Source organism: Vicugna pacos, chromosome 18, assembly GCF_048564905.1.
Source record: "Vicugna pacos chromosome 18, VicPac4, whole genome shotgun sequence".
Classification (NCBI taxonomy): Eukaryota; Metazoa; Chordata; class Mammalia; order Artiodactyla; family Camelidae; genus Vicugna; species Vicugna pacos.
This window is the reverse complement of record NC_133004.1, coordinates 41,216,369-41,232,444: the sequence shown is the minus strand read 5'-3', so window position 1 is coordinate 41,232,444 and position 16,076 is coordinate 41,216,369. Positions and strand designations below refer to the sequence as shown.

General features: G+C 56.2%; 2 protein-coding genes and 2 long non-coding RNA genes across 6 annotated transcripts; 2 read left to right on the top strand and 2 right to left on the bottom strand.

The window, feature by feature from the left end:
- Nucleotides 1-3: 3 nt before the first annotated feature.
- SPACDR (sperm acrosome developmental regulator) lies at nt 4-2,986 on the bottom strand. The gene is made up of 3 exons (XM_006219125.4): nt 2,707-2,986; nt 2,104-2,430; nt 4-466 (listed from the first exon to the last, which is right to left on the bottom strand). The coding sequence occupies exons 1-3, from the start codon at nt 2,758-2,760 to the stop codon at nt 233-235; spliced, it is 615 nt and encodes a 204-aa protein (XP_006219187.1). The 5' UTR covers nt 2,761-2,986; the 3' UTR covers nt 4-232.
- A 69-nt stretch (nt 2,987-3,055) lies between these two features.
- LOC140687148 (uncharacterized) lies at nt 3,056-4,023 on the top strand. The gene is made up of 2 exons (XR_012061293.1): nt 3,056-3,284; nt 3,739-4,023. It is a non-coding gene; the product is annotated as an uncharacterized lncRNA (long non-coding RNA).
- On the bottom strand, nt 3,976-14,886 carry TSC22D4 (TSC22 domain family member 4). 3 transcript variants are annotated; one of them, XM_006219126.4, is made up of 5 exons: nt 14,226-14,886; nt 12,752-13,787; nt 10,240-10,406; nt 5,083-5,131; nt 3,976-4,649 (listed from the first exon to the last, which is right to left on the bottom strand). In XM_006219126.4, exons 2-5 carry the CDS (start codon nt 13,511-13,513, stop codon nt 4,440-4,442), a joined length of 1,188 nt encoding a protein of 395 aa, XP_006219188.2. In that variant the 5' UTR covers nt 13,514-13,787; nt 14,226-14,886; the 3' UTR covers nt 3,976-4,439. The 3 variants fall into 3 exon arrangements, with proteins under 3 accessions (XP_006219188.2, XP_015107453.2, XP_072799313.1); XM_015251967.3 differs by lacking the exon at nt 14,226-14,886 and adding an exon at nt 14,022-14,161; XM_072943212.1 differs by lacking the exons at nt 10,240-10,406; nt 12,752-13,787; nt 14,226-14,886 and adding an exon at nt 5,316-5,571.
- Nucleotides 4,496-8,350, top strand: LOC140687149 (uncharacterized). The gene is made up of 2 exons (XR_012061294.1): nt 4,496-4,631; nt 5,119-8,350. It is a non-coding gene; the product is annotated as an uncharacterized lncRNA (long non-coding RNA).
- Nucleotides 14,887-16,076: the final 1,190 nt, after the last annotated feature.

Here is a 16,076-nt window from a genome sequence, read left to right as displayed (position 1 = left end):
ATCTACTCAGAAATACCTGAAATTTATTTCCCAACATTTTGATAATTTTTTACAAACTGAATAAAAGGAATGAAGGGGAGTATGTGGACCCCAGGCCAGGCCTTGGGGTCCTGATGAGAGGTGACAGTAATGAACACTTCTCCTCACTCACAACTCCTGGCCTACTGCCCTGACTTCTGCTCCAACCTTACCTAAGAGTGAGGTGGGGGCTTTCTGAGGATGTGTGGCTCCCCTAGAGGGGACTCCGGGCATCCTGTTTCAGGCCCTGAACTGGGTCAGGTTGGGAGCAAGTGTGGGCCCGGATATAGCGCCTTCGCCGCCTCTCCTGCCTGCGGGCCAGCTGCCGCAGTTGTTTCCGAATGGCCCACAGCACCAAGTATACTTCTCGTAGCATCTCAGCCTCCCGCGACTCCAAAGGGGATCCAGTCTTCATTTGGGAGACAACTGAGGTAGAACTCACAGATGACTGTGAAAGAGAGAAGATAAGCACACATGAATAGCATGGTGCTGGTGGAACCACCTGCAGATAAACAGCAAAGGTTTTTCTAATTCCACCTCCTCTGTCAGGCCTCAGCTTGGCACCGCCTCCTCCGGGAAGCCTTCTTGGGCTGTCTCTACTCTTGTGTTCACCCATACCACATTTTCTACATTATTTGTTCTGTAGATTCATGTTTTCCATACAAGAATACAACCTTCTGGAAGACAGGGACCTTGTCTGAGTTCCCACCAGGGTTCCATGGAGAGCATATCAAAATAAAGATCACCCTGACCTCTGTCTCCAACCCAAAGCTCTCTCCTGACCTCCAGGCCTGTATATCCCACTGCCTCCTAGACATTTCCCTGCAGATGTCCACCCTAAACGTGTCACTTTCTCCCCTAAGTCTGCTCCTGCTCTCAGTGAATGTCTCCAGCCTGCTCTGACTTCTGTCTCTCCCTCTCCCCTCACTGTCACCCAATCAACCACCCAGTACAACAATTCTATCTGTTAAATATCGCTCTGATCCATTAACTTGTTCTACCTGGTGCCTCTCTCCCCATCCAGAACATTCTTTCCTCTAAGCCTGGCCTGCAACACCTCCAATGGATCCTCCTGCCTGTCTCATCTTGGCCCCTTCTGACCTCCCTCCACAGGGCAGTCAGGTAAACTTTTGAAAATTATTAGTAATGCAGTAATAGTTTATTCAAGGCCAAATAAGCTTACTTGGCAGTGATCTAGACCTTCCCTTTTTAAAATGAAAATTGTGACTTGGAGATAATTATTGATTGACATGCAGTTGTGAGAAATAATAGAGTTTGTGTATACTCTTTAACCATTTCCCCCAAAGTAAAATCTTTCAAAACTCTAGTACAATATCAGAGGATACTGACATCAATACAATACACTGATCTGAATGTATTCCTATTTCCCAGTTTTACTTTGTACTTTGTGTGTGTGTGTGTGTGCGCGCGTATGTTGAATTCTACCCAATTTTATATCACATGTGCAGGTTCATGTATCTAACTGCCATATTCAAGACACAGGAGATTTACAGCAACACAAAGATTCCTCATGTTGCCCTTTTGTAACCAACTCACCTCCCCTCTCTCCCCCCTCTGCACGCAGCCCCTGGCAACCACTAAACCACTAATTGGAGCTTACTTCTATCATTTTGTTATTGCAAGAATGGTATATAATATAAATGGAATCATATGATCTATAACCTTTGGGGACTGGTGGTTTTCACTCAGCATAATTCCTTTGAGATCCATCCAAGATGGTGCAGTTTGTCCCTTTTTATGGCGGAGAAGCATTCCACGGTATGGATTGTCACAGTTTAACCATCCACCCACTGAAGGACATTTGGGTTGGTTTGGACTATGATGAACAAAGCTGCTATAACCATTCAAATCCAGATTTTTGTGTGAACATAAAATCTCATTTATCTGGGGATAAACACCCAAGAGTACACTCGCTGGGCCATATGATAATTGTAGGTTTAGTTTTATAAGAACCAACCAAACTGTTTTTCCAGAGTGACCACACCATTTGATACTCTGACCAGCATGAATGAGTGATGGGAGATGGGGGAAGGGCTGTTGGGGACAAGGAGTTATGGTGCTGACCTTCCAGCTGCACATCTGCCAGCCAGACTGCAGGGCTGAGACCATGAGCGCGGAGACAGATTTGACAGCAGTCTGTGGCAGCTGCAACAGCGATCTTCTCCCTTGGCCTGCTTCTACCGCAGCTTCATCCGTGGTGGTCTTGGCCAACGTGCAGGAATCAGCCACTTTGGGGGACACATCCATCTTGGAGGACTTAGCCTCTTTGGGGGGCTCAACCAACTTCAAAGTCTCAACCACCTTGGAAGCCTTATCTACCTTCGAAACATTTTTCTTGGAATCAGTGTGTTCTATGACAGTTGACTTAGCTTTGTGTTTCCAGAAGAAAAGCTAAGACAAGGAGAGACAGGAGAGAAGAGCAGATCAAGAGACAACAGTGAGCAGAAGAGAAGACCCAGAGGAGAAGGGGCAGTGACTGTCCCGGCCTCCTCCCCAATAAGTCCTGTCCCTCACCTCCTCCTTCCCCATCTTGTTTGGCCACAGGAGGCCAGGAGGAGAGGGAGGCCAGGTGAGGGAGTGGGGGATGGGGTTCTGTGATCTAAAGGTCATGGACCAGTATTGCTCACCCCAGCATGTCAAGAGGAAGAGGCAGTCTCTGAAACTCACCCAGTGACTAATCTTGCGCCAAATCCATTGGAAAAACCTCACAACCGCAGCCATCTCTCCCGATACACAAGCCCCAGGTAGAGGGCAGAATCAGCATTTAGTTCAGTAGGGAAGGGGCGGGGGACAGGCTGCAGGCCAATGGCCGCCACCTAAGGGGTCTTTCGGGAGCTTCAAGCACAGCAGTGAAGAAAGAAATAGAGAATCCAGGAGGAAAGATCCCCACAGTGACTCACCCTAGGCCCTTCCTCCCCTCCCTGGGACAGGGAGAGGAGTCAAAAGTGGATGAGAACCCAGAGGGAGGGAGAATTCTAGCCCATTGTGAGAGCTTGCCTGGCCCTGACCCCCCAACCCCCGAGGCCTTCCCAAGACCCCCAGAGCCAATCCCTTCACCTTTGGCCTTTCTTCCCCCAGATCCAGGGAAGGGAACCTAACATTTACTGAGCACCTGGTACTCACTGGGCATTTCCCATGTGTGTCATGTAACCCTCCCAGTTGCCCATCAGGTAGGTATTACCATCAGTGCCATTTTACCCATGAGGAAGACAAGATTCAGAAAAACCAAAGAATCTGCCCAAGTCGTAAGTCTTGTAAATCCTGGGAGCCCCAGGGCGGGAGTCCCACCAGGCCGGCCCCCAGTACCCTGCTCTCCGCAGGTCCCCGACTCCAGGGCTCTCCTGAAGTGGAGGCTGCCGCTTTCCCCCCTTCCCCACTAGATGGGGTCCTTCTCCCTACCTGCCTCTTCTGCCTGGGAGCCGAGCCGAGGCTGTCAAGGAGGGGACTGCTCACCCACAGGGCCCCATCCTCAGCCAGCTGGGGGTGGAAGCCACGGAGGCCAGCCAGGCCTGGCGAGGGCACCGTGTGCCCAGGGAGCCTGGCCCACACCCAGCGCTCAGACAAGGCGCCCATTCAAGGCCCCCCGCCCCGCCCCCAAGCAACCACCCGGATCCAGCCCGCAGAGGGGACACGCTGGGAAGTTGGGGGTGGATCCGGCACAATCACCAAAGGCCTCATTGTTTCCCTGTCCCCCACCAGCACGTGGGCCGACGCCCCCCTCCCCCTCCACTCCCTCTGCCTCGCCTCGCCTGCCCCTTCCCAGGACCCAGGACGCTGGCTCCCTTGTCTTCCCACATCTCCACTCTGAGCCACGTTAGACCTCCCCAGGCCGGACAAAACCTCCAGGGGAGCCCGGAGACTGGGTTTTTCTCCCACATGTGGACACTGTTGGTGCAGGTCCCCCTGGACACAAGCAACGAGATGCCAACCTCCAGATTCAAGTTTCTTCGGATTTTTTAATTATAATTATTATTTTAATAACAACCTGAATCCCAGAACTTCCAGACACTGTCCATACTCCCTCCCCTCAGAGGAGAGGGGGGCACTCAAGGGAACAAGGTGGGGATGGGGTGTCTGCCAGGGAGCCTCCAACTCCCTCAAGCCATCTACTGCCAGGGGTCCCAGAGCACTGACACCTAGGGAGGGAGGAAGGAGGGCTCCATCTAACACCCCGTCCTGATGCCCTCCTTCCTCTGTCGATGCCCGGGGATGTCCCAACCCAGTCCCTGGGCACTATTGGGAGATCAAGGAAGGGTGGGGGGCAGGCCACCTCTGAGCCTTCAACTCCCATCCCTGGGGATCGGGGGCATTAAAGCTGCATAGGAAGAGGGGGCAGGCAGCTGGCGCAGGGCCCAGCAGCTGTGGCAGCCCCCAAAGGCACATTGTGAGGGAAGGGAGGCTCAGACGGAGGGCCCGTTGGGTGCCGGGGGCCCAAGCCGCAGAACCCCGGAGGAAGGCAGCTGGGCCAGCTGCTCGGGGCTGGCTAAGGCACGCAGCAGTCCATTCTCCTGCTCCAGCGCGGCATTCCGCTCAGCCAGGTCCCGGATCTGCTCCTTCAGCACCTCCACCTCCTCCCGGACCGCAAACATGAGGTGGGACTTCACCAAATCCTGGGGGTACGGGGACAGGCAAAACGTCAGGGGTCCCAGGCCACCCCAACCTCATCACCTGCCCAGTGCCTTGAGGAGCTGGGTGTGAGAGAGCCTCCTGCTCCCAGATGATGGGGGACCACTGGGGAAGAAGTAAAACGGAAGGGACAGGGCATGGGGTATGAGGGTGGGCATAGACGCTGGACAGAGGGAAGGCCAGAGCCAAAGACAGACATGGGGACCAGGAGCCAGGGTGGGAACCAAGAAACGTAAAGAGCTCAGGTGGAGGCAAGGGGGTGCAGGAACCCAACTAGGAGCAGGCTGAGGAGCTGGGAGTCAGTATTCCCTAATAATGAGGACAGCAGGGATGGAGCATTGGGCCAGCTAATGGACGCAGGGCCTGGGATTCAGCACATGAGTTGGGACCTGCTAGGACCAGAATGGCTTCTCTTACCATGGCTTGTTCGATCTTGTTGTCAATGCCAACCAGGCTTCCGGAGCCACTGGAGAGACACAGGGAGACGAGAGGTGAGGAGGAGGAGGAGCAGGAGGAAGAGGAGGAGCAGGTGCCAAGCCAGGTGTCTGGATACCCCAGCCTGCTGCCTTCCAGGTGCTTCTCAGAGCAGGCTCTGGCCTCCTCCACAAGCCCCATTCGCTGCAGCCTCCCACCCACATCCCTGCCTGTACCTGTGACAGTAGAGAATCAGGGAGAGAAGGGTTTTGTCCATCCCCCGGCGGGGTGAGGGCCGCTGTCCAGGCCCCCCTGGGCCCCGGTAGGGTGGGGGTCCAGATGGCCCTCGGATGGGGGATGCTCCCCGAGGGGAGCAAGGAGAGGAGACACAGCCCCTTTTCCGGGGAGGCCCTGGAGCCATCCCCACTACCCGGGTCTCATATGAGGACACCAGGGACTTGACAGAGACCCCTGGCTGGGCCATCCCCAAGGGTAAAGGGTCCTCAGGCCTCCCCAGAGGGAGAAGGCTATATCAGGACTGCCTGGGGGGCTCAAAGCCCCCCGGGCAGAGTAGAGTCTGGCTGGTGCCAGGCAGGCAGAAAGGAGACGGTTCCTAGGGGGTGCTGGCCTGAAAGATATACACCATCCCACAGGGCAAAGCCTGGCTGCTATTGGCTCCTCAGGGACACGGGGACCCCCTCCCGCCGGCTCCATGGTGGGCGGGAATTCCCAGACACGGTCAGTGCCAGTGTCCCCTTCTCACCCTGGCACCAATCCCAGAGCAGAGGGGAGGGGGTCGGCTGAGGAAAGTCAGCCGGGTTGGAGGAGGGGCTGCGGGGCCAGAGGCCTGGGCCAGGGAGGGGTGTGAAGGGTGAGGGAGAGACTGCTCCTGGGAAGCCTCTTCCCACCTCTGACCCCATCTTGACCCCTCTGGATGAACACTGGCCTCCCTCGAGGCCTCAGCTGCTCCCAGCTGGGAGGGAGGAAAGTGAGTGGAGCTGATGGGGAGAGTGTGTGTGTGTGTGTGTGTTTGTGTGTGGAGGGGGTGTCTCTAATGTGCCTGCAGTCTTCTTGGGACTATGAGCATCTCCCCAAAACACAAAGCCCATATCACAGGTGATCCATGGGGCCTAGCTAGAGGGTCCCCCATCTCCCATGGTAAGGGTGAGGAGGAATGAAAAAGGTTACCATGGCAACGGAGACCGAGCCTGCAAGACAAGCACAGTCTGTGAGCCTGGGACCCGAGTCTGGTGTCTGGGGCCTTGCAGGGCACAAGAGCTTGAGGAGAGGATGGGACGGTGAGGCTGCAGGTGGGATATTGGGACCAGGAGCAGGGGCTTTGAAGACCCCTGGGAGCGGAAGACAGGGAGAGCGGGTCTGGCTGCAGTTTGTTAAGTGGCCACCAGAGGTCGACTCAGGCCTGGCTCAACGGTCCCCAGAGCCAGTCTCTGGGTCCTGTACCTGGCTCTCCCTCAAGCCTGTCTCTCTGTGGCCCAGGGCCTGCACAGTCCTTTGCACCCTGTCCTATCCTCCAAGGCTCCCTCTCCCCACCACTCAGCCCATGTTCCTGCCTCACCCCATGTCTCACCACCCACCCTTGTCCAGCTTCTGCCTCAGCTGCCCCAGCCCCAGGACCAGCCCTCCACCCATGCCCCCCAGTACTGCAGGAGCATCAGTCCTGATCTCCAGCCCCCCGCTTCACCCCTCTCCGAGAAGGCGGCCCCAACCCTTGTGCTCCCTTATCAAACCCTCTCTCCTAGTTGTCAGTTCCAACCTGCTTCCCTGTGGGGGGAATTAGCACTCAATCCAAGGTGACCCTTGGATGAGGCCCTGTAGCAAGGAAGGGAGAACGAGGGCACTGGGAATTTTCCATTTCTCATCCAGGCTCTGGGTGCCGAAGGCACTGACAGGTGGAGTAACCAAGAGGGTGATCAGGCCTGAGAGAGCAGGACAGGGTGGGCTGGGGCAAGGACATCTGGGACTCCTGGGGTTGGGGGGAGAGGACAAGTTTAAGAGTGGAGGGTGGGCCAGCCAGCTGAAGAGTCAAAGCAGTTTTCAAGCTATTTCAATCTGAGACACTGGGGTGGAGACTGGGTGCCACAGAGTCCCCCTCCCCCAGGACACACAGAGACCAAAGAGGGGCAGATTCACAGGAATAGGAACACTGGCCTTGCTTGGCGGATGCTCAGTACAGATGCCAACTAAGTTGTTCCTGCTGGCCAGAAATAAAGGAATAAGACAACAATAAACATTTGTTGGCTAAAAGATGATTATCTCCTGTTTATCTAGTGCTGGAGAGTTTTCGACAGCACTTTTCCGCTGTCACATTCTAACATTAACACTTCAAGGGACCAGGACTCTGGCAACCCAAGCCCTCTGTTTGGACCGGCACTGTACTGGAATCCCTGAGCAGGGTCAGGAGCAGGAAGCCTGGGGTTGACTGGATGAGATCAGCTTTCACACAAGAACCCAAAGCAACTTTGTCAGAGAACAAAATGCCCCCTTCTTCAAGACACTTATTGCCATCTTCCAGAAAACTGTCATGACTTCAAGTGTCGACAGTGACTTCAAATGTAAGTGGCGCCCCCTGGAGCTGTGCAGTGTGAGACGTGCACAACAGGGGGCTCTGGCCCTGCTCTTAGGACTCTTAGGTCCTGGGACAAGGACAGCGGTAGAGGTTGGTCTTCCTTTTTGAAGGTCAAAGGAAACAGCCTCAAAATGAGGATAAGATAAAGAAGCAGGACACCTGGGAGAGGTGGGGAGGTTCTGATCCTGGGAACAAGGGCCAGCCCTGCTCCCTCACTGTGTTTTGAGGAGCCCCCAGGGGCTGGGCCTGAGGCCAACATAGTGGCATCCGGCTGCCCTGTCTACACTCCCTCCCGGATCTGTGGTGCCTTTGGGGCGGGAGGAGGGGCAGGGAGGAGGGGAAGATGGCTCCTTGCCTGGATTGGGAGAGCTGTCTCTGCTTCTGTCCTGGAGGGAAAGGGCATCCCAGAGATGGTTGCCTCCTCCTCTTCTCTTGGGACACAGGCATCCCAGTAGGAAAGTGGAGAGAATATGGCTTTGGGGTCAGACCTAGGTTCTGACAGCAGTCCTCCACTTACTAGCTGGGTGACCTTAGGCAAGTTTCTAAAATCTTCCTCCTCAGAGTCTCAGTTTCTTTATCTGGGAAGTGGGGATCATGGGGTTGCTCTTAGGATTATGTGAGATAAGAGGTAGCACCTGACCTCAAGGAAGCACTGGATAAATAAATGTACATTTTCTTTCCTGAGTTCCTGGAATTCATTCCGTACAACGCCTGGATCCCCCATGTGGGCCATCCAACCATCCCCTCACCCATCCATCAACTTATTCAAGTACCTCCCAACTGCCAGACCCTGTTGGGGACATGAAGGTTCTTACAACCCAGGAGCATGTGACCAGCTTGAACTTACCATGCACCCTCTGTTCTCCTATCCCCAGATTCTAGGATTGGTCAGGTATCCCCAACTTTGAGATTCAGGCACTTAACATCCCAACACACCTTCCCTCTCAAAAGGGAGGGTTCATGCCACTTAGACCCTGTTCTGCCAGCTCTGGGCACACAAGAGAGGTGCGGTGGGGGCTACACGCCCCATTCCAGGGGGCCAAGGAGGTGGCCCTGCCCAAATCCTCTGGCCCAGCAGGGTGGAGCAGAAGGGGCTGGGCTGGGCTTGAGCCCCAGAGGCTTGGAGCTCAGCAGGGTAAAGTGGAGGCTGGGAGGCGGACCGGTCAGACTGGGGTGTTCGAGGGGGTGGGACAGAAGGAGGAAGGGAAGGAGGGGACAAGGCAAAAAGAACAGAGCTGCGGAGGCTTCTGGAGGCAAAACTCTCTAAGAGAAAGCAGGAGGCTGGCCTCTGAAATCAGCAGGGGTGGGGGAGGGACGCGAGCCCTGTGCCAGGGAACCTCCCAAGTGGGAGGGGGAGCGGGTGGGAAGTGCTGAGAATAGCAGCGATGAGGGCAGGTGACTCTCTCGGCCCTGGCCGACCTCACACCTCACACATTCCTTAGAGCAAGGAGCCCAGAAGCGGCTGTGCCCAGCCTTGCTCTGTCCTCCATTCCCCACGGCCCCGGACCAGGCCCCTGGCCCTCCATCCCATCGCCTCCTATCACTCCCTCTCCTCTCTGGCTCCCGGCTGTCTCTCAAGGCCCCAGACCCTCTTCTTTGGTGGGACTCAGTCCCTGATTCTGGGGAGGGTGGCGCCATGAGAGCTGAAGGCAGGAAGGAGAGACGCCCCTCCGCCCCTCTAGACTAGGGCCCCCAGAACCCACTAAGCCCTGCCCCCTACTGCCTTCCAAACAGGAAGTCCCTCCGCACCGAGGGCTGCAAACAGGAAGTCCCACTCCTCCCTCCAAAATAAAAGGGGCGACTCCCTGGCACTTCTCATGGGTTCCTAGCAGTCCACAGGCAGAAGGGAGCAGCTTGGCTATATGACTTGCAATTTTGTTCCTCCCTTTCAGCTTGCTGACACTCCTGTGTTGAAACCTGGCCCTCGAAACAGGAAGTTCTGCCCACCGTGCCATAAACAGGGCATTCTCCCCTGAAGGGCAAACCTCAGCAGATCCTGCTCTCTTATGCCTCCCCTGCCACCAGTAGCCCACCTCTCCATAGCTTTGGCTTGGCCTTGGCTGCAGGGGAGGGCTCAGCCCCCTTGGTGATCCTAGTGCAGAGAACAAAATCTTAGAGACATGCTTTCTTGGTACTAGAGGTCCCGGGATCCTAAAGTAGTTGGCATGGACTACAAAGATGTTACCTCTAAAGACAGGCGTCCCATTCCCCTCCATAGGGAGAGGGAGAACTGGGAGGTGGCTGACTCCCTATTCTCCTCTCCAGCACATTTGCCAGTAAATTCTTAGGATTGGCCAGATGATCGCTAAATCTGCAAGAGCTCTGGAATTTGACAACAATGACTCCCTTCAAACTCTAAAAAAGTCTACGATTTTACAATCCTAGCCAGGGAGTTCCACCCAGCTCTCTCCACAGAGAGGGAGTAGGTCTCAAATCAACTTTGCCCAGTGTGTTATGCCCAAGCCAGGCTTTTCTGTTTAAGAAGTCCTCTCCAAGTTCAAGTTGGGGGAAGGACACCAGGCAGTTTCATGCGGCTATCCCAAATGCTGGGTGGGGAGCCTGAGCCCACCTACCTATCATCATCGCTGTCCAGGTGGCCACTGATGGCCAGCATGGAGCGGGCGAGGCTGAGGCTCTGGGCAGCCGCTGCTCCAAAGGGGTCTGGAGACTTGTGAACCAGACTGGCATCAGGGAAGAAGTAGAGGGCAGGGGAGCTGGGGCGAGAGTCGAGTGGGGGCACCTGGAGATAGAGAGGTAGGAACCATCACATCGAGCAAGAGAAAGATCCAGCCACCTTACAGTTTACCTAATGGTCTTCCTCCCTTCCCACCTCTCCCCACACATCCCCTGTCTTACAGGGACTTAGGACCCAGGCATCCTGCCCCTACAGCCCTTCTTTCCCCCAGCTCTGGGGAAGGCATTGGGCAGGTATTAGAGGCAAGGGAAACAGCAACCATCCTGAGGACTGGGTGAGTGGCTTCCAAAAAATGGCTCGTGGGGTACCAGAGAGCGGCTCTGGTCTGTACTCCTAAATCCTTCCACCACCTGAACCAGGACCCCTAATCAGAGGCCAGTCAGAGAGTGTCTGCCTTCTGTCACTTGACTTCTTAAAGCGACTCAAATATCACTTCCTCAGAGAGGCACTTCCCCATCCTTTGACTAGTGAATTCCAATGAACTCTGTTCTATTTTTTTTATAGCATCTAATATTACTGAAATTAAAGTATTTTTGCCTCTCTGCTGCTGGAAGGTAAGCTCCAGAGGACAGAGCTTATAATTTGTTCAATAGCTATTTGTAGAATGAATGAATCCTCAGAAACTGGTCCTCCACCTCCCTCCCCCCAACCCTCCTCTATCCATTCTAGCTTCTCATTCTCAAACTTCTCCGGACTCAGGTGAAGTTCTGCTCCCGCTGTCGGCTCTTGTGGGAAGGGATGGGGGGAGAGTGGTTTCTGGGATGGAGGGAGGCGGAGCCTGGGCAGGGACCCACACAGACCAACAGGCGCTGGGGGTGGCTGCAAAAGGGCGGGGGCCACAGGAACAAGACGCTTCTGTGAGGCCCCAGGAGGCCCCAGCTTCTCAGAAAAGCCAAGAACAGAGAGTCCAGGGTGGTTAGAGGGACAACACAGAGGAAGGGAGCCCAGGTAGTGCTCCCGGCCCTCCTCCAGGCCCCTGTTAGAGGTAACCTAGGAGAAGAGGCATGGGGGAGTGTAGAAGGAAGACAGACTTTGGGGCAGGGAAACAGCAGCACAGATGCATGTACTCAGGAAGAGATCATGGCGTGAGGGAAGGAAAGGGGGCTAGGGGCACAAAGGAAAGAGGGGCAGGGATTGCGGGCCCAAAGGAAGCTCAGGCAGGGCCTAAGGATAGAGAGGGCCAAGGTTGGGGGCAAACAGGGCTTGCTTTGGAAGAGTGTGGGGACAGGGACCAGTATAGGAAACAGCATCTTCTCCCCTGGGGTAGGAACTGAATGAAAGAACTCGAGAAAAGTTGGGGGGGTGGTATGAGAGATGTGAGTTTGAGGCAAGGAGGGGGTGAGGGGAGCCGGTCCTGACTGGTCTTGACAGGGCCCAGACACACAGTCTCAGGTTATTTTTATACTGTGGTTTGTGCCCAAGGCCTGGAAGGGGAAAAGTTCTCATCCTCACACCCTCTGCCTTTCCTCCTGTGTCCAAGGTGTTATTTTCTCCTTCAGGACAGACACATCCAACATCCCTGGCTGCCCGCCCCCCACCCCAAGGACCCAGGCCTCCTGCCCCCCAGCCCAGACTTGTTCCTCTTTTGGAGATAGGAAGCAGAAAGAGCAAAGGATTTAACTCTTTCTAGGCTGCTTCCCACCTCTCTCCCACTCCATGGTGGCCACCCCCAGTGATTGATCCTGGAGAGGCCCAGATGCAGGGAACTGAGACAGACAACTGGGGTAGAAAGGATGAACCAGCCAAACCCTTGTAAAGGGTCCCCTCACCCCAATTCAGTTCCTCAATGTCTCCGAGAAATTTGACTTTGGACAAAGCTGGAGATGGGGCTGGGATGGGTGACAAGAAGAAAGAAGGAAGACCTCTCCCCACCCCGGCCTGCCGTTGCCCACCGCACTTGGACATGGGACTGCAAAGGAGAGATTTACAGTGGAATGCCAACTTTTTACCCCTCTCCTCCAACCCTGGCAGCTCCCCTCCCAAAAGCCCAACCACCCTAGCCCTGCCTGGGGCCTCTATCCCTGAATGCCTGAAGAAGTGAGGCCAAGACAGAAGGTGAAGGCCAAAGGGAAGAAGTCACATCTCCATGATGGAGAGACAGGACTGGGCTACTTGATGGAGACTTGGACCAAAAGCAACAAATCAAAGGCCAAAGAGAAAGAAAGTGTAGAATGTGGGGAAGAAGGAACCTAAGAGAGAAAACAAGGACCATGTGAGGAGTAGGAATGAACTTCTAAGTGAGATGGCAGGCAGGAAAAAGAGGAGCTGTCTGATCTGACAGACAGGTGACACTGGAGCAGGGAGAGGGCAGTATGGATGTGGAGCCCAAGGTCGAGATGGACAAGCACCACCCCTCAGGTGTCTCCCCAGCCCTGGAACCCAGCTCTTACCTGCCCCATCTCCTCCGGAGCAACCAACTCCATCCTCAGCCGCAAGGCTCCATCCTTTGCACGGGACAGTGGAGGGGTTCCCGCTGTTGAGGCCCCTGCCTCCACTTCTACCCTCAATGAGGGCAGGGGTGTGGCGGCCTGGGAAGTGCCCGTGCTATCCCCTGTCCCGGGCTCTGGGGGGCGCTGCTGGGGTGGGGAGGCCGACAGAGGGGGTGTCTCCACCTTGGCCTTGCCAGGCACTGCCAGTTGGCCCAGACCCCCGGTGAAGGAGCGGGCCTGAGGTCCAGGGGAGGTGGGCGGCGGGCGGAGCCAGGAGGTGGGGCCCTGAGACAGGCCTGGCTGTGGGATAGGGGTGCCCAGGCCCAAGCTGGCCAGCTCCAACCTGGAATCCAAAGATCTGCCCCCGGTGCCCCCTGAGGCCCCTCGAATTCCCTCCAGGAGCCGGCCGAAGCTAGGGGGCTCCAGGTCTCTCTCGTAAACATCCACACATGTCCAGCGGCCCCGGCGATAAGGCTCTCCCAGGCCTTGGGGCAGCTTCACCACCCGGAAACGGGAGGCGGGGGCCCCAGGCGGTGGGGAGCCGTTCCGGGGGGTGCCTTTGCCCCCTGGCTCAGGGTTGGGCTCTCCATTGGGCAGGCGGGGCTGGAGCCCGGTGGGGCCTGGCAGGGCAGGGGGATCTGAAGCCCCTGGGCTCCCTGGACCCTCATAGTCCGTGGTGACGCTGGTGATTTGGAAACTACTCTTCTTCTTGCCCCCACTCATGGTCCCTGGGGCTCAGGACTGGGCCAAGGTGGGCAGGGGGGCGGTGATGGCTCTTCGAGGGGCTCAGGCGCCCCTGGAACAGGGGGGCCACATGGCGGGGACATCAGGGCCCCTGGCGACGTCTGGGTCCAACATGGCAGAAGGGCCTGGCGGGAACTGGGGGTGCCTGGTTGGTGAAGGGAGAAGAGGGTAGGGGAGGTGGCGGGAGTAGGGGGGGCAGGGGCAGGTTTTTCCTGCTGCTGTTGCTGCCGAACTCCAGAGCTGAGTTTGCAAACTAGAAAAAGAGAGAGAGTGTGTGTGTATGAGAAAGCAGTGGGCAGGCCATCTCCGGGGCTTCCTCTCTGGGGAGCAGAGTGAGGGAGGAAGGGGAAACCGCCAGAGACCCAGAGACAAAGAGACAGAGATGACAGAGACCAGAGCAGAGGGGACAGATTGGGGAGGTCACAGAGAGCAGGAAGAGGCAGCCCAGATCCAAAGCTGAGCATTTCTCGCTGAGATTCAAACTTACGGGACCCAAGCCGTCCCACCCAAGGGCAAGGGCTTCAAGAATTGGGTGAACAGGGGTGAAGCCGCTCCTCAGCCTGATCAGGCCTCCGGGAGGCCTCTGCTGGGCCTCCGAGGCCCCCCCCCCCCGCGCCCCAGCTCCCCCATCCCCGGGGCAGGCCCTGCCCTGCCGCCCCAGCGCCACGCCCCGCCCAGTCCAGAGCCCTACCTCTCGGCCGCGGCCACCCAGCTGGGCCGGGGGTCCCAGCCACCTAAGCTGTTGGGCTGTTCTTTCCCTGGGGCCTCCTGGCCCCAGCTGCTGGGGCTGGAGGGGCGCAGGCGGCGATCAGAGGCTGTCCAGCCCTCTTTGGGAGCCGCACCTCGCCCCACAAGGCATCTCCGCGGAAAGTTTGCTGTCCAGAAAAGAAGGAACCCCCGCCTCCTTGGCGGAGCCCAGGCGCTGCCTCTTAAGCCCCCGAAGGTCTGCGGACGGGCGCGGGAGGGGGCGGCTCAGCCTCCCAATCCTCCAGGTGGAGCCGCCTCGGTGGTCGCGGCGAGCGGCTCTCCCAAGCCTCCTCCCGCGTGGCACCGCTGGGTCTCTCTCCGCTCCTCCGCTCCTCTCAGTCTCTCTTTCTGGGCTGTTGACAACCCCCACACCAGGAAGTCCTGCCTCCTCGGGCCTGCTGACTGCTCCTCTCCTCCTCCTCCTCCTCTTTCCCCTCTTCCTCCCCTTCCTCCGCCCTCTCTCGCTCCTGGGGCTCCCGGCCAACTGGCCCGGGGCCAGGCCTGCCACGGCCGCTGCTGGTGCAGTTGCTGCCGCCGCTGCTGTTCCAGGGGCCCGGAACAGGCTGCCTTAACCCCACACCTGCTGGGCCCCAGCCCAGCTCTTCCTCGGAGGGAGGGGCTGTGGAGGGCGGAGAGAAAGGGGGAGGAGTTTGCGGGGAGGCCAGGGATTCCCTTACTTGTAGACACTTGCTGCCATTGGCCTACAGACACGCAGAAGAGTGGGAAGGAAATTAACCAGGATTCTACTGGGTGCCTGCCACCCCATAAGCGCCCAGTAAATTGTTATGGTGCCGCTGCAGCTGTTATTGTCATATCTTCGCTGGTTTTCGCAGTAACTGTATGAGGAAGAACCTGTTTTTCTCCCCTGTCCTAATTTTTTAAAGTGGACTCTTAGGACAATTTTCAAACAGGCCCCAAAGTAGAGAGAATGGTATCATGATCTCCCAGGTACCCAGCATGAACAATCATCAACTCACCGCCAGTCTGTTCGGTATATACCCCCAGTATCCTTTGTTGTATTGTGCTGGAGTATTTGAAGCAAATCCGAAACAACGTTATTATTCCTTTTCTTGGATGTGGAAATTGAGAGTCAGGAGGTTCAGAAAGGCTGTCAGCGGTAGAGCAGGGACATTTCAGACACTCAGGTGTGTCCTTGTCTGGCTCCCAATATAAAGAAACAACGAAGACTTGTTCACGAAGGTGCTGACTTGCATTTTCTCTCCAGTCGTTGATCACACACAGTCACCCATACAGATGCACCGGCCTGATGAGGAACCAGGCTGGCCACAATGCCTGGACCCTTTTCATCCATATTCCACCCTTTCCACCTCCCCATCTCGTTCCTTGCTCACGTGGAGAATCCACACACATTCATAAAGGGCCTACTATGTGCTTTGGTGTGAAGAATAAATCTCCAACTGCCATTTTCTCTTTTTTGATCTCGCAAACAACTTTCTGACAGGCATTATTTTAGCAAAAGCAGCATCTAATGATCACAACTGCCTTCACTCCCAGGGTCAGAAGGAAATGGATTCAAATTAATTTTGGTCATATGGAACTCTTTTCAAGTATATTAAAATTCCTCATATTTGCCCACTCCACGTAACTATCTAACGGTTTCTCAAAACAGCCCTGAGCAGATGGGGTGGTTCCAAGCTCCAGTGTTCTGCTGAGGAAACTGAGGCTCACAGGATTTGGGCTATTTGCCAAGGCCTCAGAGCTAGCATTTGATGGCACCGAGACTACCTATGGGCTGTCTGACACACCCTTCCTTCCTCAGCTTTAGCTCATGGAA